At 32.5% G+C, this 27590-nt stretch overlaps 2 protein-coding genes across 2 annotated transcripts; one reads left to right on the top strand and one right to left on the bottom strand.

Moving 5' to 3' along the window:
* Nucleotides 1-14523: 14523 nt before the first annotated feature.
* Nucleotides 14524-16559, bottom strand: LOC113863347 (ankyrin repeat and SAM domain-containing protein 6-like). Its single transcript, XM_027496903.1, has one exon. The coding sequence runs from the start codon at nucleotides 16426-16428 to the stop codon at nucleotides 15649-15651; it is 780 nt and encodes a 259-aa protein (XP_027352704.1). The 5' UTR covers nucleotides 16429-16559; the 3' UTR covers nucleotides 14524-15648.
* A 4811-nt stretch (nucleotides 16560-21370) lies between these two features.
* On the top strand, nucleotides 21371-27590 carry LOC113861297 (RNA polymerase II C-terminal domain phosphatase-like 3). The gene is made up of 12 exons (XM_027494028.1): nucleotides 21371-22257; nucleotides 22375-22498; nucleotides 22589-22644; nucleotides 22747-22804; nucleotides 22921-24333; nucleotides 24614-25243; nucleotides 25316-25462; nucleotides 25557-25825; nucleotides 25925-26036; nucleotides 26119-26376; nucleotides 26894-26940; nucleotides 27045-27590. Exons 1-12 carry the CDS (start codon nucleotides 21695-21697, stop codon nucleotides 27106-27108), a joined length of 3741 nt encoding a protein of 1246 aa, XP_027349829.1. The 5' UTR covers nucleotides 21371-21694; the 3' UTR covers nucleotides 27109-27590.

Below are 27590 nucleotides of genomic sequence, written 5' to 3'. Positions count from 1 at the left end.
GAGAGAGAGAGAGAGAGAGCATGTTAGATGGGCTGGAAAGAAAAGGGCCAGCTTTTCAGCATGGTCAGCCAAGCTTCCTTGTTCATCTTTAAACATCCACTTAACCGAAGTACTCTCTTGAACATTGTATATATAAAAAGTAAAATACTTGATTATTATAAAAATAATAAACATAAATTGTTAAATCTTATTTAAATAGTTAAAATTTAAAAGATATATACATAGGTTTTTAAAATAATTTTATAATTACTAACAAACTTCCAATTCATATATAATTTAAAGTTATAATTGACACACTACAAAATTGATTTGAAGACCCTCTCCTGATATTGGTCTAAGCCCTTCCCAAGGAACAAAAAATACTATAAAGAGATGACACAAACTGAGAGAGAGAGAGAGAGACCGTACAATAGATGGAAGGAGGGTGGGAGGCACATGGCTTTTGCAACGAATGTCTTACAATAAAAGCCCACGTCGCAGTGTTTCGATTCTCGGGTTGTGTGGAGACACCATCATCATCATGCATGCCCAAATGAAAGTCCTATTCTGTTTATTTCTTTATAATTGCCTCTTAATAATGAATTAATGACTTGTGTCCAATGTGTCCTTTGCCCTTGTTTATTATGTCTTTCTATTTTATGCCATTCTTGACAGGTAGGTCATCATGTCCTCCCACTTAAATTAGTTATATTCTTCTCTCCATGTCCTCCCCCAATTCCCAGTGCAACAAAAAAAAACACACACATAACAACAAAATACCCAAAAAACTGCACTTTGTTTGATCTCTCTGCTGCTTCATTATTTAATTTGGACTTTTTAGTATTTCAATACCTTTTTCTCTAAACAACAATTTTGTGTAACCATTTTGCATGATCACTGATCAGATTCATTACAATATGATCTCCAGCAGCCTGTGTGTCACAGATATTTAATTATAAAAGGATGGGCAATATGAAGCTAAAATAATTATATACATATAGGCTAATTAAGTTTGGTATTGCTGCCATGCCACTCTTTAAAAACTATACCTTTAGAGTTACTTCTTCGAAAACTTGTAATAAGAGTCACTGTAAAAGTAAACTTTTGACAACAACATTTTCAAAAGTTGCATTATTCAAAAAGCATGCAGTTGAATGTTCAGAAGTCCATTGATCAGGATCACTTTGAAAATATAAATAAAAAAATCAAAATGAACATGCAAAAATGCTAGAAGATGACAACGAACGAATGATTTTCAAAAGAAATTAAAGAACTAACAAACTAACTTGAACAGCCCATTTATAATCATGTTTTTTATAAAGTTTATCTCTCAAAGTTGTTGCAGTTTAATTCTTTAGCCAGATTAATCAAGATATATTTATAAAAACACAAATTAGTCTGATAATTTTTTTATTATTATTATTGCTGGCTATCAAATATTATGAGGAATTAATCGTTAATAATTAGGGTAACCGACCACAAGGTCATTAGGGCTAAAAAGAAGCTTTTAGCGACATAACAAAAAGGGTGAGACCCTTTGCAGTCATTTTCTCCTCGGAACATGGCCCAAAACTGTTCGCTGGCAGGACCCTTCCCTTTGTCCTCCCCACATATTAAATTACAAACTAATTTACAGCCATTAGAAATTTTTTTCCCTAAAAAAGGCAGAAATTTATAATATTTCTCGATTTTTCCAAAATTAAAATAATCAAGGTTTATGTATATAATTATTAATTAATTACATCATTCTTACAATAATTAATCATTATTATACAATATTCACTTCATAAAATTTAACTAACAAAACTAATTCATACATTTCTGATTAATTAAAAGTTAATTTTGGCATTATCAACTTTTTCTACGCAAGTAAATTTTTGTGATCACATGGTCATAGTTATTTGAAGTTTAGGAAGATTACCAAATAAAATAGGTACATAAATTCTTTGAATAATGCTGAAAGCCATGTATATAAATATAAAAATATAATATAATTATTTATTCAACTGACAGAGAGACCACCATCTCTCGTTCGCTCTCTCTCTCTCTCTCTCTCTCTCTCTCTCTCTCTCTCTCTCTCTTTCTCTTTTCTCTCATAGCTTCTGCAAGTAGTTCTATCCCACAAGCTTCCAAACAAAGAGAATTAATGGAAAGTGAGATTTGCAAGAAAGAATTATATTGTTCTCTTTGTTGCTGCCGCTGATAATTAAAGGAAGCTAGCAAGCAAACCAAAGCCAACCCTTGTATATCTATAGTTGATGGAAGCCATGTTACTATTAAGTCTCATCTTTATTGATCATGATATTGATGATGGCAAACCGCTACGCAATTGTTATTCCTCACCCCTCTTCACAATATAAACCCGAGATTCCAAACCCTTTTTCTTCTTCTTCTTCTAATGGCTTGTGTTGAGATCAGACACGTGTACAGCCACTACATCATCATCGGGTTTGGTTTCTTGGTTTGTTTAATTGCTTCAATATGACCATGGTTCCTTCTCAAAACGGGAAACAACAGAACAATAGGAGTGGTGATTATGCTTTTTACAGTAACACAACGAGTAGTGCTATGAACCAAATTGGAGTTGAAGTTGAAGGAGGCTACAATTGCTTACTAGGATCTGATTTTGCGGTTAGGAGGCACATGGCTGAGGCTGAAGAATCATCAAGACCCAACACCACTACCACCACCACCACTACTACTACTCATCATAACAACGAAGCTGAAGTTGGTGGTTCAACCTCAAAGGAAGAAGAAGAAGGAGGAGCAAACAACAACAACAACAATAACTGGCTTCAATTAAGCATAGGTTTTCATCAGAGTTCAACCACCAAACACGACCTTGATCGAACCGGTTCAATGGCTCCAACAACCGGTTCAGGTCTTGTGGAGCTAGACTTGCTTCCTTCACGGCGGAGCTTGGAGCAGCCGCCGGCGAGTTTTCCGGTGATGGGTTCAGGTAGGGGTTGTCAAGGAGGAGGGTCTAGTTTTGGTGGTTCTTTGCTCTTTGAACAAACGACGTCGTCTTCCATGTCCATGTCTACTATGTCTATGTCCATGGCAAGTGGTCCAATTACCTCAACCTTTGGTCATCAAGATATGATGAACTGGGCATTTGGCCCACTTCTTCCTCATTCCATGCCTATTATGCCTTCTTCTTCCTCTTTCACTCCTCTTCCTAATTATTCTTCTTCTTCATCATCATCTTGTTACTCTTCTTTGAGGCCTCCCTTAGGATCTTATTTTCCGACGCCTTTTCATCCCTTCCCTTCTTCTTCTGGCTTTGATCAATATGACGTGGCTGGGGCAGGACCAAGCTCCGATGTCACCGTTCGAGTTGTTGATCCTCCTAGGAGACCCCATTCTGGAATATGGTTTATGCTACAAGCCTCTCAAAATCAGTAAGCAGCTATAGCTAATTAAAAATGCAATTTAGTATATAATTCATTGTTTTATTTGTTACATTCAATTTCTAGTACACCAATTTTTCTCTCTTTTGTTCCATCAGTACATATTAATATATATGCATGCATCTAGCTACCTTGGCTAGTGCAATTTATATTAATTAGTTGTTTTTTATGACATAATTCCCTTGGTTTAATTTGCACAATGCAGAGCGAAAGAACCATTCTTGCCCCAAATACCTAAGAACTACCTTAGAATTAAGTAAGTAATTTATTTTGTTTTTTGCCTTCTCTCTCCCTCGAACGGCTTGAGACTTTTCTTGTCAGTGTGTAATTAATGTCGTTTTGATCATGATTTGATCCTATTTGGAGCAGCAACCTCATCATTTCTTTTTGACTTTGTAAACTTTCAGAGATGGAAGGATGACAGTGCGGTTGCTATTGAAGTATCTGGTTAGCAAACTCAGACTGGAGAGCGAATCAGAGGTACTTTCAAGTCTCAACCATTTCTTTGGCTTTTTATATAAAATTAATAATCTGGGTTAATATATATGTGTGTGTGTATATATGTGCTTATGGGAAGTAGCTAGCTAGGGACTCCATCGTTACTCTCTTAGTAGTTATTTTAGCTAGTCATGCACCTTTCTAAACCCATTTGTTGCTCCTTTTATTAGAATGTAATTGAAGGGAGATGAAAATGAACATAGCGGATTACATAGGAGTGTCCGAAAAGGAAATGGGACTTTGTTTTCATCAGAAGTACCAAAAGTACATTAAAATAGAAACCTATTGGGGGTTAGAAACATGAAAGATACAGCAGAACTAAAACAGATTTGTCTAGTGATGGATAAGTATATGTTTCTTCCCCGAAAATCTTTTTTAAAAAAACGTATGCAGGTAAGAAGTACATTTCTCGGAAGTCGTCTTCAAGTTCTCTTTTATTTACATTTCATACTCATATTATGTGTCGGGGTAAACATGACTTGACTATAGTCATGGTGTTTGTCTAATGTCTATTCAACTCAAGACAATATATATGTAGCTTCCACATAGGAAAGGATCCTAAGAACCTTCTGTTTGTGTGTTATGTTTGGTGGTGGGAATTGGGGTATTATTAGTTAGGTGAACCGCAACTGTAGATCAAAAGGAGAAACTTAATTAAAGCTATATAATAATTACTAATTAATTACTTTGCAGAAAAAAATTAATTTATATTCCCACTGTATATCTTTATTATAAGTCCTAGCCAAAAGTTAGTTTCATATAAGGAAAGCTCCTCGGTGATATTGGGTTCACTGTTTCAAATTATAATACTCTATACACCCAGTATCATCTTAATAATCACCCGCGTATTCTCAAGTAGTTTATGATTTCTGTGACCTACCACTGATTTGAATGAAAGTAACCTCTCAGTGGTCTACACCTCATGTGTTGAAAAGAGAAAGGAAATTGTTAAAATAAAATGATAATTAGATATGCGTAGGACATAACGTAAATAAAAACTGAGAGTTAAATCATGAATTGATACTTGATCATTAAAATGTCGGAGTGGAAGTTATATATATACCCAAAGACGATCTTCTGAAGAGTGCCCCCATGCACAAGTTAACTGGCTAACCTAGGATTCTTTTTACGAGAAAATTGGTCATGTATATACTAAACAGGATTAAGAGTAGTGACTAGTTTATTTGTGAAACTAATCTGCATCATCTCCCTAGACAATATTTTACTTATTGACGTGGTTCGTGTCATGCATATGTCAGCCCAGGGCACAAAGATTATACAGTGGTATAATAGGTATGGTCTACGTATTTTTCACACCTAAGTTATTCTACTTGCATAACCCTAGTGTTTTGGTATTGAACATATATTCTTGGGATTGTGCACGTTTTAGTCGAAACTGAATGATATACGGCAGAACCGATATTGAATTCGGTTGGGGATTTAGGTGTACTTTCAGATACTTATGAACTACTCTCATTATTAAACATGTGCACAAGGCTATATATGAATTAAGTGACATTATTAGAATGTGCGCATTATAGTGTGTCGACCCAGAACTTTACAATACTTCATGCACACTTCATCATCGAACACCACTACTACTTGTTGCCTAATAATTACTAAAAAAGGTTTGAATCCTTCGAGAAAACGAAGAAATACATATATAGAACCCACATCATAATATCCATGCATGCCTTTAAGATTACTATAGCTAGATCTGACCTAGGAGAAAAAGATCTACATATATACAATTATTAGGTGCTCCCCAGTCATCTATAATATGCACTTTGCCAATAATATCATTCTCAGTTTTAGCTTATCTTCCTCACCCCCCAATGGAAACAATAAACCAATTGAAATTTTTTAAGACTGCGTGAATTTAAAAAAAAAAGGAACTTCACATGCCTTATCCTCTTTCTTTAAGATTGATATAAAAGAGTGATTTTTTATAATTGCATTTCTGAAGTTCACGATATAGTTCGACATCAGTATTTCTCCCTTCATCTACGAACACAGTTTGTAGAGAATGAACTTTTATAGAGAGATAACTATTGTTTGTCCAGTGACTTGAATTATGAAGATTTTAATCTTTCAAGAGCATTAACCCTTTTTCTCGCCTTAAGATTTAAGCCATTTTGTTTCTTAATTAAATTTTCTCTTATTTTTGAGTTTCCTACCTCGAATGGCGAAACCACTTCCTTGCGGTACAATCCCACCCCCACCCCCCACCCCAAAAAAAAAAGGGAAAAAAGAAAAAAATTCAGGAAGTATTTGATTTAATCTTTATTAGTGCACTATTAGATTGGCTTATTTTGGAGTCAGAAAGGTTTTTCTGAACAATTTTACAAAGAACTTTTTAAAAAAATACATCAATTATTTTCTTGAAAAATAAGCGTTTCTAAACATGTTTTTAGTAGATAATTTGTCGCTAAAATTGATGATTTATTGCAAATGTAATCTTTTCTTTTTGTCTATGATGCATTTTTATTTTGTCCCGCATTTGTAAAAAAATATTGAAAAAATTTGTTCAAACAATACAGTTTGCGGGTCATATTTATTTTTCCACAAAGGCCAATTTTTTTTTTTTGGAATTTTATTCGACGTTGAGTTTGACACCCATCGTTTGTACATGGGGTGGGTTATGGTTGCTTGGAAATGAAATTGAGAAGGAAACATCATGTTTAGGTTTTCCTTCCCTTGAGTACATGTTTTGTCTGTATTTGCCGTCAAAAGAAGTGTATCCACAAAACAACAAAAGCCAAGGTACATGTTTACAAATAGAATAATGTTATTAGACTTTCATGCCGAACTGAGGATAAAACAGAAGCATATACGTATTGTCAAATGTGTCGATAATGCATCACAACTTTCATTGAGAAACCCAATTGTTTAATTGAATTTGTAGTCCACTACGCGAGAATCTTACATACGTTCATGGTATACATTACCAAACTGTCTAAAATATATATCATGAGAAGTTGCAGGACGCATACAATCGACATTCCATTTTGTTCGTCAGATTTTCATGCAAGCAACTTTTCGGTCAACCCTCCCCGTTGTGTTTTGATTTGATACCTATTTATATATCCTTGATTATTGGTGTGAATGCTTGCCTTCCAACTCATATTTTTAAATGAGATTTAAACAGCTTATTGTTCTCTTTCTTTCCCTTAACACATAAGTCATACATTTCTCTCTCATTATATATATATATATATATATATATATATATATATAACATTATAAGAATTATAAATGTAAATGTAAACTACATAACTATACTTAGATTCTTAAAATAAAAAGTTGTGACTTATATATTAAAAAGGTGTGAATATCTTTTGCTTTTAACAATTCAAATAAAAATATTTTATATTTACTAGTTTTATTTTTAAAAACCAAGCGTTATATATAGAACATGTAAGACGAAACTTGATTTTAGATAAACAATAATGTTTAATTAGAAAAGAATCAATTATTTATCTAAAACAAATTAATTTAAACCTACACTAATCTTAATATTATATATGGTAGATATAGTTTTTGATACATGGAGATGAATATTTTTAGATTGAGGGGCATCTAATAACGTTTTTATATATGTTCATTATTATCATTAGAGTAATAAAAGTTGCTGTAGTTAGAATGTGTGACGCACTTAACATTCCTCTAGCTACAAGTTTCAATTTCTTAATTTTTTGCCTTGATGCTGTTTGTTTCTTATGTGAAGTCAACCTAAGACTAGTCGGTTTTATATAGCTGCACATCATAAAATAAGAATATGGCTAGCTGGTTTGGGTGTAGTTCCCATGCCGCCCGGAACGGCAAATTAAACCTTACATCGTTGACACGTGGCTTACATTTGGAACCAAACACCCAATGATTAGGTTTATGATGAGTGTTATAGATGTTCCAGTTATGATCTAATAGGGAGATGTACGCTAGCTAGTGTAATCTCTTGTCTATATAAGATTATTTGTTTTTATCGTAAATTCAGAAAAGATTGGAGGGTAAATGGATAAATAAGGGCGATACTTTACAGATCATCAAAGAGTATTGAGGTTAATAATAAATACAGTGACCAAACCCCTTACCCCTTAAAAAAATACGGTAGAGCTTTTGTTTACCTGAAACATAGTTTAATAGAAAACATATATTCAATTCAGAGGGTTTAGAAAGAAACAAATTGCTTTGTTTTTTCACAATAATATGAACATGGATATAGTAAATAGTCTAAGCAATAATGAATGCAAGAAAGCAAAAAGATGTCTTTCATGGTGGAAGGTGTGTATCCCTCGCTTTATTTTTTTGTGTTTCCCTTTCCTTGTTGCTTTTGTAATTTATAAAGAGTGCATTGACTTTAAGATGTAAAAACACATGTTCAACTTGGAATTATCTTTATCTTGGCCTACTTAGTTGACAGCACTACTCATTCTATTCATACAAAAAGGTTGCGAGATATATGTTGTTAATTTAACTCAAACATCATATCCTAGGGCTTCGAAAATCACACGTGGACCCTGTCATTCTCACCACTCAATACCTATCTGCATGCCTTCTCTATCTCTCTCTCCCCCCTATCGTCACGCTTTCGCTTGATATCCCACAGCTAATGTAGGCCCTTCCCATTTCCATTTGCTCTCTCTCTTTTCTACGGAATATTTGGCTTAAAAGCTCCATCAAACTGTCAAGTGCTGCACTCTCATGGAATGGAACCAAAAGAAAAGAATTCCATTATGTGCAGGCAGCATCTTCCACCAGCCACAGTATATGGATACTAAGTCTCTAATAAGAACAAAAACTTAATCTAACTTACAGTACTGTCCATTGCAAGATCAAAAACCAGTTTCTCTCTTTCTTTATACATATATGGAGGCACATTTAAGAAGATCAGTTCTCATTTTATTATTATAAAATTATAAATTTAAACATATATAATTATGTATAAATGGTCTAAATTAAAATTTAATTAAAAATCACATAATATTATATATATATATATATATATAGATAGATATAAATTTTAACTATTTAAGTAAAATTTAATAGTCTATATTAAGTTATTATTTTTATTCTCATAATAATCTAACGTGTGTACAGACACGCACGCAAAAAGAAATAAATTTCATAGCTATAGAATAAAAAGAAAAAAAAGATACGTGCATATCTTATAATATTAATTATTATAATAATAAAAGTTGGTGAGTGATATGCATGCACCATAAAAAAACTAATAGGAAGGATATATAAAGAACTAAGACACTTTAATTAGTTATTAAATAATATGATTTTTCAAGTTTCAAACTGGTGGCATGATATTAAATAAAGGATAAGGAGTTAGTTTTTTATTTTTTTGACATGACATATAGAACTAGTTAGCTAGTCGATGAAGAAAAATCAAAAGGGCTATTATTTCATGTAGTAATGTTGACGCTCGCATGCATTAGGGTTTGGGTGGCGCAACGTGATAGAGACGTGCATGATGACCATGTTACTATTTAGTAATATAAACGCGTGATTAGGTCCCTTCGAAGGAGGAAACGAAGAAGAGAGTACAAGTTATATATACACACTTATTATATAAAATTACGATAGTTTTTCAAGATTGTGCCTTTGCCTATTCTTCGCCGTGCTTCATGGATCCACCATTGCATCATATTATTATATTGTACGTTATTGTGTTTATATACATTTTTGTTCTTGCTTCAAACTTTTACATTTTTATAATAGCTAATTAGTGGTATATTTATTGCTAGAGGATACTATTTGTTATGATAGTAGTACCATTACCGTATCATATCCTATCATATCATATATCATATATAATAATAATAATAGTATTGGGGCATATATAGAATACAAAACACTGAAGTCTAAGGGATCATGATTATGGCTTGGGAGCAAAGTCTGAATGGGCCCCCATAATGATTAAAGAGAGGGCAGTTTTAAAGATCGTGGGTTGGGTGGGCATTTCCACGATTGCCCGCTGACCCAAATATGCGTGCATGCTTAAGGATTTAGGAATCTCTTGGCTTAAAGGAAATTACTTTTCTGAAACATTAAAATGAAATAGGAAAGTGGAGATGTAGATCAATCTTATGCGTAAAGCACAAGTTACAAAGATCTTATGCGTTGGTAAGTAGGCCCAAGACGTAAGCCACTGACAAAGCATGACTTCATACTGATTTCATATTCACTATATTTATAAAGAAACAAAATTAGATAGCTAATTTTTTGTATGAATAATTTAAATTTTGGTTTTACTTTATCATGATTTAGTTTCTATGTATGATGCTCCTGTATCTATAGTTTGTGTCAGTGATTTTCATCCCAAAAATAAATAAATTATATACGTTAGCTTAGTGATTAATTTGTAAGTTTTGTAGCTGTTTATGGTCTCTTCACCAGTAAATTTATGTGTGCATCTAAATTAAATGGAAGATTAATTAATTAATGTCGTGACGATTAGTGGGGAAAATCAATAATATCTTAAAAAGATAAGAGTCAAACATTGAGTAAAATTTGTATCTCCTCATCAAGTCAAGTGATTAAGAAAATTAATTACTTTAACAGTTGTTTCTCTTTTATTTCTCTAAGCCTTTATTATGACATTGTGTGTATATATATTTTCAATATTGTAGAGCCTTTACTTGGAAGTGAACTAAAGCGAGCCGTCGCGTAAAGACACATATAGAATATAGATATATTAGGATGAGAGATTATATATGAGAAAAGTAAACATGATGATATATTTCAGCGTACCAAAATATAAGGCACATAAGAAAGGTATATAAAAATCATGAAATTGGAAAAGATGGAAAGACGTAATGAACATTATAAGTATAATTTTTGTTAATCACGCACTTGATGTGAAGCTATCATCATATGCATAATGAGTTTAACCATGGCTAATTACAATGTGCATGGATTTCAATTAAGGTCATGTACTGTATTTCCATGGTTACTTTGCTTTTTAGTTTCACATCATATATCTTCTCGTGGTGGATATATCACTGTATACCCACGTGATGTGTATGTGCAAGTTGATAATGAGGAATAAACTTGCAATGAATGAACTACTGTTGCAGATAGAGATAACATGCAAAGGGCAACAACTTTTACCTTCCTTGACGTTGCAGCATGTGAGGGATACCATTTGGACTCCGAGGGACACCACTAGAGCTTTGCTTTCAGATTCCTCAACCATAGATCATGTTATGGTGCTCCATTACGGTAGAAGCACTTCTTAAAACAAGTGAAGACCCCCCAAGTAACTTAAATTTGCCTCATGCATCGTTTTGTATCCTTGTTAACTTATCTAAACTCTTTCCTTTTTCTTTTCTTTTCTTTTTTTCAATTCTCTTTTTTTTATTAGTTTTCCAATTTTTCTATTCTAATGGGTTTTGATTATTATTTATTTTGATTTTTCTTCCCCTTTATATTTCTTTAATTGACATGGAGATTATGGAGAATCACATCCCCCAAAACAGTGTTTATTCCATTAGGGTTTTGGGGTGGGTAGCATTACCAAAAATTGTATTCCCATGTTGAGCGGGGTGGGTGAGGAATTGCCATCAACTGTATTACCAAGCACAAAACTCAATCTAATTTGATCCACTAACCCATTTTCCCCTTTTAGTTTCTTTTTTATTCTCATTTATCGTTTATTCTCAAGCAACAAGCATACCTATGTCATAAGTAATCAATATCAATTTTTTTTTGGGTACATTAGTAATGTCAAATGTCAATCATTTGTTATATAGCATCACGCATGTATTATTGATTGCAGCCTACATTTTCTCTTCAAAACTTGTATACTTAACAAATTTTAGCTTACTTTTAGATAATGATGTACTATTAAAAAATGAATTGACTAATTAATTTAATATAAAAATTCAAAAGACATGTGACTAAAAAGCTTCACTTTCAATATTTATAAAGATTATATATACAAGGGCGAAAATGTATTGAGTAATAGTTTATAAGAAATAAATTTAACAGTGTTATATAAAATATAAAGATTTATTTTAACTTATTCATTCAACGTATATGGTTTTTTTATGGTTTAACTTAGCCTTTTAAAAAAAATAAATGGTATGGCCTTTTAAATAATTAGTTGAAGAATCTACCTCTAAATAAGTTAATAAGATTAAATTGTATATTAAATAGTTTAAATCTTTAAATAAATTGATAAATATTTAACTTTTAAATACTATGGTAAAAATTTAAAATAACAACAATAACGATAAAGTCATTATTATTATTATTATTATTAAATTGGCAACAAGCTAAATAGTCAGTGTGTGAAGGTACGATCAAATCATCAAACCTTAAATCAGTTTGTACACAGTTCAATCACCGATCAGGTTTTTTAAAAGCTTTGCTTAACATTTCATGTTTTTGGTAGGAAAAACATATCACTGTCCTCTTATAATGTTTTGTCGGGTTTTAGTTTTTGTCAACATAGTTTTTGGTCAGTTACATCTCACTTTTTTTTCTCAACACTCACTTTCGTTAGGAACTTGTATGAAGATTGTTAACTGGGCCACTTTGTTATTATGGCCTGAGATAGGCCCATTATCTTGACAATTCTTCAAAATCTCCAAGCCCAAAAGAAACGCTAATCAACTCGAGAGTCTGTTGACCAAAAAAAAGAAACTCAATAGTCTTAAACTCCTAAATATGATCGTTGTCTCACATTTTGTTTCCGGCTTTTAATAGGGAGTAAATTATGTATAACCCGTGTTTCAAATGATTTTAAATATTCACACATGAAGTTTATTTTGTAAGTTGTAACACATAATTCCTTTAATTTTTTAGTTAAATTTAAAATACTAAATTATATAAGTTTTAAAGTCTCGTGAGTAAATTTGCAATAAGTTGAAGTAGTTTACCAAATTACCTATTTTTTTAAGACACGTGCTTCTCAAGTTACCTTTAAGACATTAAAACCAACAAAATTGACCCTTTTATTTTAAAATATACGTCATGAAAATTATGACAAAATAAACTTTATCTATGAAAGTTGAAATTGATTGCAACATGAAGAATGTTATATTTATAATTTACCCATAACAAAAGGCCCTGCAGTATGAAATGGTGCCCAAATGCACAATAATATGACGTGGCTCTTATTTTTGTATTGTGTGTACCATGTACTATGATCTAAACCATAGTCCAATCCTTAGTAGTCCATGTAACATGTAAGCCTCTCTTTCGAGTTGCTTATTATGCTCATCACATTGTTGATGTTTCTATTTTTTTCCCTCTTGTTGCTTAACATGAAACATTGTCACTGCTAAAAGTCTAGAATCGGTCCCCAAAACTGTTTTATGAAGGCTGTTGTGAAGAACCTCTCAATGCATTTTCTCCATTTGTTTGTACTATGTTGGCTTAGCAAGTGCATCCTACTACATTTGAGGACCAACAACTCCAAAAGTACAATCTTCAATTCAATGTTTGAACTTGGACTTCTCCTCTAGACTCAGCAAAAGGACGTTCTAGTTATCATAGTACTTCATTATGAAAAAAATTGGAGCAACTTAATTCCTTTCCAAAAGATTCTCGTCCATACCATATGATCATCTAGTTACTCTCCAATTGATTATCGATACTTTTTTCGTCTTATTTTGACTGAAGTATATGAGTATTCAATGTTCATTACCCATCTAGTCTTGCCCCAAAATCAATTTTGACATATTTAAGGTTTAAAAATGAGTCGCAGTATGTTTATAAACGAATTCAAATCATAGTTTGAATTCAAATAGGCATGATATATATATATATATATATATATATATCACTTTCAACAATTATATATTAATAATTAAATTTCTTTACTTATTGGATAACAGTTTACATGATATTATATTTAATTATACATATGTTAACATTAATATATTATGTCTACAAATAGAATCAACCCAGTCCTCTCTTAAATACCATCAATCTTGATCAGGTCAAGTTCAAATTTAAATATATAATCAATTAAAAGTTGCAAATCAATAAAATTTGAGATAAATATGTCGTAACCTATCCCATGAACCTATGATTAAAAACACAAAATCCCCTAGTTGAAAAATACCGGATAAGGGAATCATACAAATGAATTTGAATTGTATACCATATTTCCATTCTTGTAAGAGTGGTTGAGACTTAAAGAATATTAGAGACGGGGAAAGGTGCAAGCAACTGGAATTCCATTCATGTTATGAGGTAACTAGAGGAACTTATAACAACAATCATGAAAATTGGAAAACCTTGGTTAGAAATGACAAATCAATAGAACAGAATAGATTCTTAACTAGCGAGAAGGAACATTTAGAATGGGAGGTCAATCAAACGGAATATGGATTTGACGTGAAGAAATATTAAGAATAAAATTTAAGTGCTGTTCCTTAAGTCTTTGTATTATTTTCAATTAAATTTTATTTCCACAAATGGTCCGTATTTAACGTTGTTATACAATATTAAAGTAAAATTCTAATTCCAATTAAAAAATAATACAAAAAAAATCTAAATAAATGGACTTAAATTTTGTCCAATGATATTATGGGCTGTTGGGATTAAAGCACATTCATCATCAGCCTAGAAGTGAATGAGCACTTCAGAAAGAAGAATGCCATTAATAGGTAGGAAGATCTCACAAAAAGATATATAAATTAATCTTAACTCAAAAAGTAATTAAGCTTGAAACCACAGTTAGCTTCTCAATGTTGCATGACAGAATATGAATCATGCGGCCATCAAACTTAAATGAGAATGAAACCAAACCTCATTTCACTTCAATTTCATTAACAAGTTAACCACATGCACAACAAATAAAAGAAGAAAGTCTCTCAACTCGGTCATACATATACAATCTTATGTAAAGTAAGAATAAGGATAAAATCTGATAACTATAAACTGTTTGTTTATTCTCACTTGCTTTTCACTGCCAAGATCTGAATCTGGTTGAAGCATACCATTTATTTTAGTATATCAACATAATCTGAGTCAATGGGACCAGGAATGGTGGAATCAGAAATAAAACATCCTTCTACATGGATCGTGTGAGTCAATTATGTGAAGGAGCATTTCAGAATGTTTGGCACAAAGACAATCAGCACTCATAGGTGAGGAAAAGGAAGAGTCATTTTTCAATAATCAGTCAGAAGAAAGTAACAGATTAACACCCTTGAAGTCTTGCTCTAAATGACAGAAAAAGGTAAGAAAAGGGTATAAATCCCCTTAGTCCTTAGCATGGCATTAATGGACGAATACAGAAGTTACAAGGAATGGCCAGAGAGGTCATTCTCATCAATTATAGGACAACTTTACATACTTCAAGTCATGATTCCACAATATTCGACTTTACAAAGACAAACCAATCCTTAGCTTAACCAGAAGCTCAAACGGATTAAATTGTACATAACTTCAAAATAACAGATTTGCAGACTTAAAATGAAAGAGAAAATACTTCAAATTTCAAGACTTAATTATCATGACTATGAGTACTGCATTGCATAAGCAACCACGCAAATCAGCAATTTCAATTCACCATTTCATTATGGAAAAATGGAAAGAAAACGTGTCATCAAAAAGTTTCAACAAGAGAACAAATATAACAGTCACTAATCCCCTATTGTTCAATCACCATATAGATAGACCAAAAACTCTTATACATGCATACATTTTCTATCCACAATGAAAAGCAAAACAAAGAAACTACACATAAATACATACATGCATACATACATCTTCATTCCATTCCATTACAACTGGTTCATGGCAACCCTTTCCGAAGCTTCTGAATTGCAGTGTACATTTTCCTTCTGGAACCAACAGCATTGATGCCCATATCCTTGAGATCCTCCAAAGTCAACATGGGAAGCAACTCATCATCCACCTCATGGATCTCAAACATAGGAGCATACCTACTCAGCCCTAACTCAAAAAGCCAAGACCTCACTCCCTCGCTCCTCCTCCGTTCCCTCGATTCCGATTCAACGCCGTCGTTTTCCGAAACCCTAACCCTGTGATCATCGTTCCGATCGATGTGCCAATAATCCACCCCGTTCTCTTCAACTGAGTGCACCGGACTCTGGTCCTCATCGAAATCCCTAAACCCTTCGTCTCCGTTCTCGTCCATTGTTGTTCTAGGAGTCCAACTCGACCTCAACCGCTTAGTCGATGGGCCTCGCTTCCCCTTGCCTCTGCGGTTGTTCATTCGGAACTCTTCGCCGCCGTTCGCGATGTTTGTCACGGGGCGCGCTTTCGATGTTCTAGAAGATTCCTTCGGGGTACGCCAGCTCCACGGCGGCATGCTCGGGCGGCGTGTGTGCGACTCATGGCCATGTGCGGAGCCGCGTTGGTCGCCGATCTCCCCCAATCGGACGCTCGGACGGCGTTGCCGTTTCGGAGCTAACGGAGACTGGCCTGCAATTTCCGCGATTGGCTGCGCCGTTGTTGCTGCAGCCGACGGCGCCGTTTCCGCCTCGGCGTCCGGTTCGGAGATGATTGGAGGTTCCGGCGGCGGTGGGTGTGTTTCGGGCTCTGCCGCCATTACGGTTGCAGTAGCTGTGACGGTGTGCGCAGGATAAGGGAGATAGGGATATTCCGGTGCGGTAGGGTACAAAAGTGCAATGCACCTGTTAATGTTTTGCGCCGTTGAATATCTGTGATGATGATTGGGGAAAAGGTTGGTGAAGCTTAATAGATTGCGCCATTACGGTTGAATTCCGGTTTTATAGAGTTAAATTTAAGTACTCTATAAATATAATTTTAGGTATTATTTTATATTTAATATTATAAAAGAGCTAAATTCGTTGAATTAAATGTTGAATAGATTTACTTGGCTACTAAATCTAAATGTCGTGGATCTTGATAATTTAATCCAAAATAATAATAATCATAGGTCGTAGGTTGACAATTTTTATTTTTGTTCTGCGTAGGTTGACATCTTCAACCAATAATAGATAAGGAAGCACACCCAAAAAACAAAAGTTTAGATAAGGAAGAGGACCACCAGATTGAGTTGACAAAATTAACTCATAAACCAGTTAAAAAGTTTAATAAATAGTTAAAATTTTAAAAAGCAATTAAAAGTTAAAAGCTCAACGTTAAAAATATTTAATTAAATTAACTAATAATTATAAAATGATATTTAAAAATTATTAAAAGATATATAATAAGACACTGAAGATAATAAAACAAAAGTTATAATTCAAACATTACAAAAAGTGATTATTATACCAATGATATTCTTTAACTTTTATAATCTTTAAATTTATATTTATCTTATATTTTATTTAGCTGATAATATATATTTTTTATATTAACCATACATTAAAATTAAATTTAAATATAAAATTTATCACAAAAATATTATATCCTACTAAAATAAGTTTATTTTTTTATTAAGAATTAAAATTTATTAAAATACACTAAGAGTTACATTCTCTTTCAGTAATAAATTATTATATCAATAAAAATTTCTTAATTTTGTAATAATTAGTTTAAATTTATATTTATTATATATTTTAATTAATTAATAATTTTTTTTACAACAACGGTACATCAAAATTATACTCTTAAATATATATAATCTAGTTAAATAAATTTTAAATTGATCAAATAAATTATAAATCAATTTTAATGATTTGTATAATACACTTGTAAATCAAGAAAATAATAGCCCATATAAATGTTATTATACTCTTTTCGTTTTAAACGAGAAAAGGACATTGAACACGTCCATATTTATACTCTTTTCGTTTTAAAGTATTTATTATTTTGTAAAATAATTTTCCTTGAATTTTATAAAAATTAAACATTTTCATTTTGATACATTTACAATTATTTCTACGTGTTTGATAAACAATGGTGAATGCACTAGCAAAATAATAACATTTCAAGTCTTTTAATAAACAAATGCACTCAATTTTTGTTTATTAAACAATATTTTATAATATGTACGATGTAACAGTTTGATAATTGTTTATTAATTTTATTTTTATATAATTAATTGTTTATACTTTGTTGTATTTAATATTGAATAATTATTTTATTATGTTAAGTGTGTATTTAGAAAAAAAATCAAAATTACTTAAAAATATTATTTACTGAATTTAGTACTTCCTATAGTTTATTTATTAAAAACAGTGGAAACTACTTAAAGAAAAATATTTTAAATATAAAAGCTAAAGACTTATAAATAAAATAATTGATAAGATGATTAAAAATTATAAAAATTATATGTAGGGAAATATTTTAATATTTTATATACATTTTTTATATTATTAATTATTTATATTGTATTATTAGTTATATAAATTTGTTTTTAACTTATGATAAACATATAATTAATACAATTAATTAAAACACAACTATAGAAAGAAATATTAAATTATTGATTTAATGCTTGTAAATTTATTAATATTAATTTAATTATAAATATAAAAGGTTAAGAGACATAGAGTTAAAAGAAATAACAATTTAATAAAATTAAATGGATTAATAAACCAATATTTAAAAAGTGAGGGGAATACACAAAGGTTAAGAGTGAAGATAAAATAAATAAATAATCAATAACCTAAATGGATTAACAAATTAATATTTAAAAATACATGTGGCTATTATATATTTGAGTCAAAGAGTTTAAAAATTAAAAAAAATAACATGAAACATTTTTAGTGCAAGAAAATTAGTTATATACCGATAGGCGTTTTTCTTATTAAAAAAAATTAAATATAAAATATTGTAAAATATATATTAGTATATTTTGTTATCACTAGATTTATATATTACTTTTCAACAAATGAAGTCATACTCCAGAGAAAAGGTAAAGTAATTAATAATTTTATTAATAAATAAATAAATAAAGTACTATTTATACTATTTGAGTTCTTAACTTGATAATTAAATTTTTTTTCATCCAGTAACTGTTAATTAGTATATTAAAAAATTTAAACATGAAATAATAATAAAAATATTATTATTATCATGATTTTTAATATATCTCCAACATATTTTTTATAAAAAATTATTAATCTTTAACAAATGCTTTTAAGAATATGATTAACGACATCCTTATTATTATTATGTAAACATTTAATTTTCTTATGTTTAAATTTCATCGTACAGTTATGTTGTTTCATTTCAAAAAACTCATATTACTCCAGATCACTAAAGCCATTAAAATAATTAATAGAATTTGCTGATATGATATTAAACGTTGGCATAAATGTACAATTGATACATCCAATTAGTTTTTTTTTTTTAATTAGAGATTATAGTTGAAGGAAAATTTATAATATATAAATCGATTTAATGATGTAAACATAAATTATAGTATGTATTTTTATATGTAAATAAGAGAATTGCAATTATAAATTGTATACTCATCTCACAGTTATTTATAATTAATATTATCTGATAATTTAACAGCAAACTTTATTCTTTTCTTCATTGATTTAGTTTTGATTTATTCACACATTTACTTTTAATATAATAGTTTATATTATGAATTATATTTAACAATACACTTTTTGTTGCATGGGGAGTTTAGAAGGAAGGTATAAGCATTAGGGTGGCAAAAGGAAAAAGGCATGTTGGAGGATCGAATATTAAACATAACACTGCAATCAAATTTAAAATACTTTTACCTGTCACTAAATAATCATATAGTGTGATAATAATTTTTTCATGAACAATTAATTCAAATATTGTGTATGTGATAAAGTACTGAAAGTTGATGTTTTACCTGTCTTTTGTTAACATGGAAAAATAGAGAAATGAGAAGTGGTTTTTCATGAACAAAGTGGGTTTGAATTGATGACCTAACCATGTTTGGTTATTACTCTGTTAATTTAACACTGTGATTAACTATGTAGGTAGAGTAGGATTGATTAATATATCCAAACTCAATAATACTGATCATTTTGGATCCACACACTGGATAAAGGGTTGGCTTTAAATTATAAGTCCATTAAAAAAGAAGAAGTTAAAAACACAAATTATAATTAGACGATAAAATTTTTACATTACTATTTAAATAAATCTCTCAAAATTAAAGTTTATGGATTCTCCTTTGTTATCAGACTCATTTAAAATTTTAATATAATATTAGAGTTTAAATAAAGAAATTGAGAAGTACAAAAGTAAAACACAAATGATCGAGGAAAAGAAAAAGAAAAACTTGTGATACTAAGAAAATTCAAGGGAAGAAAAACACACAAACTTATAGTATAAGTCTATTTAAAAAATAAGTTAAAAATACAAATTACAAGTAGATCAAACTTAAATACAAAGAAGTGTTAGACGATAAATTTTTTACATTAGTGAATTAATGATAAATTAAAGGAGTTTTGGACAATTAATAAGTTTTTATAAAATTTTAAATATATTATTTAAACTTGAAGCTTACTCCCTTCAAATTTCTAATCATATTTATGTTCAAATTTTTAATATTCTTAGGATGTTAAGTAAATTAAGTATTTTTACTTTTGAAATTTCACAAATTTAACCCGTTTATCAAGTTTTTTTTATAAATTATACTAATTAAATTATTGTAAATATTATTTTCTTTAAAACATTCTAATATGTGTATATATATATATATATATATATACATATTTAAATTTAATTGGAAATAATTAAGTATGTTGCAAATATTATTGCCAAAAAAATGTATGCTTATATTACTTAGTTTATTTTATTTTAATTTTTGTTGATATAATTAAATGTCAACCTCTATACTATATATATTTTTGTTTAAAACTTTATTTTCTTAGAGATTTTGTTACTTATTCATGAATTTGAATAATAAATAGAGCGTAACAGAAAGGTAAAATTTCTGTTATCGATTTTATAATTTAGAACGACATATCTCCTATATTAAACGTGTTTTATAAAATGGGGTTGTTTTATATTTAATAAATTTTAAACTCTTTTGTAAAAATAAATCATTCATACTTTGTTTTTATAAATATTGTACGATTTTTTTTAATAAATGCTAAAGAACATGTGATAATGAATAATATAATTTTATTAAAAATTATATTATTTAATATTAGTTAAAAATTTTGTATTTTTTATAAAATTTTATTATCTTCAAATTTTATCGCCATTCAACATATTAATATAAATTAATATTTATTATTAATAATAAATAAATTTTAATTTATAAAAATAAAATATAGGATATATTTTTATTTTTATAAATGTAACACATTCTTTATAGAAAAAACATAATTAATTTTTTTAAAATAATTAACATAATTTTACTTTGAGAATTGGAAACACAACAAAACTACCAGTGGCATAGTATACATTGTACTACTGTCATTCTCATTCGTAAGCGCACGGGGTTTATTTCGGGGATCACTGACGTGTACGGTTGAGATTCAAAATCCACACACACTTAGATTCTCCTTCGCATCGTATCCCTATAAAAGCCTCTCTCGCTTCCTCCATTTCGCATTTCTGTTTCGCCACCGTCGCGTACGGTTTTGAATTTTTAAATTTTTTTTTACGATATTACAAATTTTCACTATTATCGTCACTGTTATTTTTCTCTCTTTCTCGAATCTAAAACTCGATTGCTTCACGCCTCGTTGGATCTGAAGAAACCCCTCGGCGATTGTCGATCTTTTCAAACAGATCCGACACCGAGAATCCTCGGATTCCGATTTGACATTGCCTTCGTTCCTTAAATCTCACGAGATCTCGAAGGATTCAAATAGGAACCCTAATTAAACTACGTTGCCCTAAAATTTTTCTGCTGATTCGATTGCGATTTTGTGGCCGTTTGTTTTAACGTCTTCTATTCTATGATATTTGCGTCGACCTTAGATTGTGTGAAATTAAGCAATTTGGAGATGGTAAAAGAGGTTGAGGATGTGGAAGAGGGGGAGATTTCGGACACTGCTTCGGTGGAAGAGATTACCGAAGAGGATTTCAATAAGCAAGATGTTGTTAAAGTGAATAATAACATTAATCCCAAAGGGAGTGATGCTAGGGTTTGGGCTGTTCATGATCTTTACTCGAAGTACCCTAATATATGTCGTGGTTATGCTTCGGGTTTGTATAACCTTGCTTGGGCACAGGCTGTGCAGAACAAGCCTTTGAATGATATTTTTGTGATGGAACCGGATTCTGATGCCAATGCTAATAGTTACAACAACTCCAATCGATCATCCACGGCTGCTGTGAATTCTAAGGAGCTGGTGGTGGTGGATGTTGACAAAGAGGAAGGGGAGTTGGAAGAGGGTGAGATTGATGCAGATGCTGACCCTGAAGCGGGGAGTGTTGTAATTAGTTCTGCTGTTTCTAATTATGAGCAACTAGGTGTTAGAGATGTTCTGGAGGGTGTTACCGTTGCTAATGTGGTGGAGTAAGTGAAACTGTTAATGGATTTTGTTCTTTTTCTCTGAAATTGGAGTTGCATTACCAGTTTGCCAAGTTGGCAACTCGAATTAACTTTTTGGTTTTTGGTGACTTCTTGTTGTAGATCGTTTGCTGAAACATGCTGTAGGCTGAAGAATGCCTTGCCTGAAGTGCTTTCTAGACCTGCTGATTCTGAAAAGGATGATCTTGTTCGCTTGGCATTTAATGCAGTTGAAGTAGTTAATTCTGTAAGACACTCGGGATCCTTTTTCATGGCTGGTTCTTTTGATGCTATTTCGGCTGGGAGTTTTATCACGATTTTTTTGTATTTGTTGTAGGTGTTCTGCTCCATGGACTCTTCGGAGAAGGAACAGAACAAGGATAACATAATAAGGTTTTCAAAATACAAGTTTTTAGCTTGCAGTTGTGAATTGTTTCAAGTTGCTATGCCATCTATCACTAACTTATGTTTCCTTGGTTACAATTTTCATGTCAGATTACTTTCTTTTGTAAAGGATCAACAAGCTCTATTTTCTCCAGAGCATATGAAAGAGGTGATGTTTAATGTATAACTCGTTTTAGGAAGTTGTTTCACTTTCCTCCTGACAATCCTAAAATTTGGAATTCAAAGATGTGATAGAATCTGAAGTTTGGTTGCTTCTTTGCACAGATTCAGGGCATGATGACTGCAATCAATTCTGTTGGTGCTTTAGGTAATAGTGAGGTTATTGGCAAGGAGAAAGAATTGCTGAGCCATGAGATGAATTCTCAGCAAAATCCAGTTGTGAAAACTGGTGAATTGATTTATTCTAGTAAGCCTTTGCATAGTAACACAATTGAGGAATCACAAGCTTTAAAATTTGGACAAAATAGTGTTAAAGGTAGAGGTATTCTGCTCCCTCTGCTAGACCTTCACAAGGATCATGATGCAGACAGTTTACCATCGCCCACACGAGAAGCACCCTCCTGCTTTCCTGTGAATAAGTCATTTGCTGTTGGAGAGGGTATGTCTAAATCTGTGTTTCCTGCCTCTAAGATAGAGGCTGGTAAGACAGAGGCTGGAAAGATGGAACTGGATACTGAAGATTCTAAATTTCATCTCTATGAAACTGATGCTCTGAAAGCTGTTTCCACATATCAACAGAAGTTTGGTCGAAGTTCCTTCTTTACAAGTGATAAACTTCCAAGTCCAACTCCTTCAGGCGACTGTGAGGATGAGGTTGTTGATAAAAATGAGGAGGTCTCTAGTGCTTCTGTTGCTTGTTCTTTAACAAGCACAAAGCCTACCTTTTTGGACCAGACAACTGTTTCTGCTACTTCCATGGATAGGTCCAGCATTCAAGGATTGATTAGTTCTAGAATTGATGCAGCAGGTTCTGGGTCTTACCCAGTGAAAACCTCTTTAAAGAGTAGAGATCCTAGGCTACGTTTCATTAATTCTGATGCAAGTGCTATGGATAACCAACCTGCAGTGGTACATAAGATGTCTAAGGTGGAATATGCTGGACCTATAAATTCAAGAAAACAAAAGGCTTCTGAAGAGCCTTCTTTGGATGCCACTGTATCAAAAAGACTAAAAAATTCAGTGGAACATCCTGAGCATAATATGAGAGAAGTAAGAACTCTAGCTGGAAATGGTGGTTGGTTGGAAGAGAATACTCTGGCTGGAACTCAGTCGACAGAGAGGAACCATTTAATGGAGAAGTTTGGAGCTGAACCCAAAAAGACTTTGAATACAGTCAGTAGTTCCTGTAGTGGTTCTGGTAATTTCAGCGTGACAAACAATGGAAATGAGCAGGCACCAGTTACAAGTAGTAACGCCACAGCTTCCTTACCTTCTCTATTGAAAGATATAGCTGTAAATCCAACCATGTTGCTAAACATACTTAGAGAGCAACAGCTGAGGTTAACAGGAGATGCCCAAAAGAAATCTGCTGATTCTGCTACAAATACCCAACATCCAACAAGCATAAATGCAGCAATGGGAACAGACTCAACTGTGAGCATTGCTCCATCAGTGACCACTGGTCTTCTTCAAAGTTCTTTGGGAATGCTTCCCGTTTCATCACAAGCAACTTCCATGGTAAAATGCTTTTATGATATTATTTGTCTTAAGCATACACCACTTAAGTCAATTTTTGATATTCACCAGTGTCTGTGGTGTTATCTTCCATTTATCTTTTTTTTTCCCCTTCTCTTACTTCTAAGAATTAAATTGAAGTTTATAACATTTTGATCCTTGATTAGGAATGTACTTGGTCTAAAAAACTTAGTTGCCAAATTTGAAAGTCATATTCTTTTGACATGAAAATCTCTTCAAGTTGTCTGTAGTTTACATTTTTGCATGTGATTGACACAATCAGGCACAAAGTCAACAAGATGATTCAGGAAAGATTCGCATGAAACTGCGTGATCCACGGCGCATTCTCCATAGTAATAATACTATCCAGAAGAGTGAGAGCTTAGGGAATGAGCAATTCAAAGCCATTGTATCTCCTGTGTTAAATAACCTAGGGAATGGGGACAATGTCAATGCCCAGAAGGTTGAGGCTAGGGCGGACACAAATTTGACAACTAATCAATCAAATGCACCACCTGATATTACTCGACAGTTCACCAGGAATCTGAAAAACATTGCTGATATTATGTCTGTTTCCCAAGAATCATCAAATCATTCTCCTGTTGCTCAAAATTTTTCTTCTGCATCTGTTCCCTTGATTGTAGACAGAGTAGAACAGAAATCTGTAGTGTCAAACTCTCAGAACCTGCATGCTGGTGTAGGATCAACTCCTGAAACAGGTGCTTTGGGTACCTCTCGATCTCAGAGTACATGGGCAGATGTTGAGCATCTTTTTGAAGGTTATGATGAGCAGCAGAGGGCTGCTATACAAAGAGAGAGGGCAAGGAGGATTGAAGAACAGAATAAAATGTTTGCTGCACGGAAACTGTGCCTTGTATTGGACTTAGATCACACACTTCTTAATTCTGCCAAGGTAATTTGTATGGAATGGTTTCTCCTGTGGATGAAAGCTGGTGTTATTGCATGTTAACCTTTTCTTTTTCAGTTTGTGGAAGTTGATCCCGTGCATGAGGAGATACTGAGAAAGAAAGAAGAGCAGGATCGTGAAAAGCCTCACAGACAGCTTTTTCGCTTTCCTCATATGGGAATGTGGACTAAACTCAGACCAGGAATCTGGAACTTCTTGGAGAAGGTAATATGAATTCGATAGCATGTTTTAGGCATGACATCATACTAGTGCTTAATTTTGAAACAAGGAATTCACATCTTCCTGAAATGCTTTATAGGCTAGTAAGCTCTATGAGCTGCATCTCTACACTATGGGAAACAAGCTATATGCAACAGAAATGGCAAAGGTGCTTGATCCAAAGGGAGTTTTGTTTGCTGGTAGAGTTATTTCTAGAGGTGATGATACTGATTCAGCTGATGGTGATGAGAGAGTTCCCAAAAGCAAAGATTTGGAAGGTGTTTTGGGTATGGAATCAGCTGTTGTAATTATAGATGATTCTGTGAGGGTCTGGCCCCATAACAAACTGAACCTGATAGTGGTGGAAAGGTCAGTGTAACACAGGTTTCACACTTACATGTAATTATTTCCTGCTTTTATCTACGGAGCAGATGAATCATCCCTGTACTAAATTTTAAAATCTCGCAGGTATACTTACTTCCCCTGCAGTAGACGTCAATTTGGGCTTCCTGGTCCTTCCCTTCTTGAGATTGATCATGATGAGAGACCTGAGGCTGGAACTCTGGCCTCTTCTTTGGCAGTGAGTTCATTGTCAATTTTCATTTTAATGTGGGATGGTTGTGTTATTTTTCAGTTGGTAATTTCTTCTCTTCCTCAAGTAGGTTATTGAGAGAATACACCAAAACTTTTTTGCTTCTCAATCCTTAGAGGAAGTGGATGTCAGAAATATACTAGCATCAGAGCAGAGGAAAATCTTGGGTGGTTGTCGAATAGTATTTAGTAGGGTGTTTCCTGTTGGTGAAGCAAATCCTCACCTTCACCCATTGTGGCAGACAGCTGAACAATTTGGTGCTGTTTGCACGACCCAGATTGATGAACAGGTTACTCATGTTGTTGCAAATTCTCTTGGTACTGACAAGGTATAGTTTTGTTTCCAACTTTCCATTGTTTATGATAATTTGTCTCTGGGTGTGCATCCATTATTTTGTTTAGTGCATATAAAGAAAGATTCAGTTGTTTGATATGCTACAGTACTTCATCATATTAGAATAGCACTTGATGATATAAAGACATTAACTGAATGATGAAATTGGGTGAAAATGAATTTATTCGTGGTCCAACTTGATTTAAGTCTTTAGAAAAGTGGATACTGAGGAGATCTATCAGGCTGAGTGGCAACTTAAACTCTGAAAATAGTCCATTGCATATTTGCAGAGATCAATTTATAAAAAGGACCATTTTACTCGTACTTATTAAAGGACCTTTTCCTATTCAATGCTTCTTTTGCAACTACCCCTATTTCTTCACTTGCCCCTTCCAGGACCAACATGTTGTAAAATCTTAACTGTTATGGTGGTTGGACAGGATATGATCTTGTTCATTAGATTGAATTGAAGTTTGACAAGTGCTACTTTTTCTTTCCTTTGTCTTGAGCAGGTGAATTGGGCTCTTTCTACTGGAAGATTTGTTGTCCATCCTGGCTGGTGAGTTTCTCTAATAATTTACACTCATGCTTGGCCCTCTCTGTCTTTTTTTTCACCTGAATTTGACCTGTTTTGCTTCTTTATCCCTTCCTTACAAAAAACAGGGTGGAAGCATCAGCATTGCTTTATAGGAGGGCGAATGAGCAAGAATTTGTCGTTAAACCATAAAAATAACGGACCTAATTCGCTTTGGTAAACTAAAACATGTGAAAACAAAAATCAAGAATCACATTGATTTTGGGGGTGTGAAATCATTAGGTCAGAACTGGCCAGCAGAGATAGTTTTAATGCATGATGACTATCCATTGGAGATGGCGATTGGTAGGTGTATTTAATTTTACAAAGATGAGTGGCCAGTTGCTGAGGAGTTAATGGAGGACAGTTTGAGTGCCCTTGTGAATCTTGGGAGTTTGCTTCTGGTTCTGGTGATGCAGGGCATGGTGGAATTGGTTGCCTGCATTAGGGACACTAGGTGAGTGATGTGGGGGTGGCTTTTGTGAAAAGCTCCAAGTAAATTTTGCCTGGATGGTATTGAGAGTCAAATTTATTTCTTTTGCTAACAAAGAGAAGTTAAAGACCTGTCAGCATTTAGAGAGTAAAATATGAAGGAAAATCAGCCTGAGAAGGTATTGACTAAACCTAATTTAGGG

This window comes from Abrus precatorius, unplaced genomic scaffold (genome assembly GCF_003935025.1).
Source record: "Abrus precatorius isolate BTA unplaced genomic scaffold, Abrus_2018 Scaffold3, whole genome shotgun sequence".
NCBI classification, from domain to species: Eukaryota; Viridiplantae; Streptophyta; class Magnoliopsida; order Fabales; family Fabaceae; genus Abrus; species Abrus precatorius.
The sequence above is the reverse complement of the archived record's forward strand: the minus strand, read 5'-3'. Positions and strand labels throughout refer to the sequence as shown.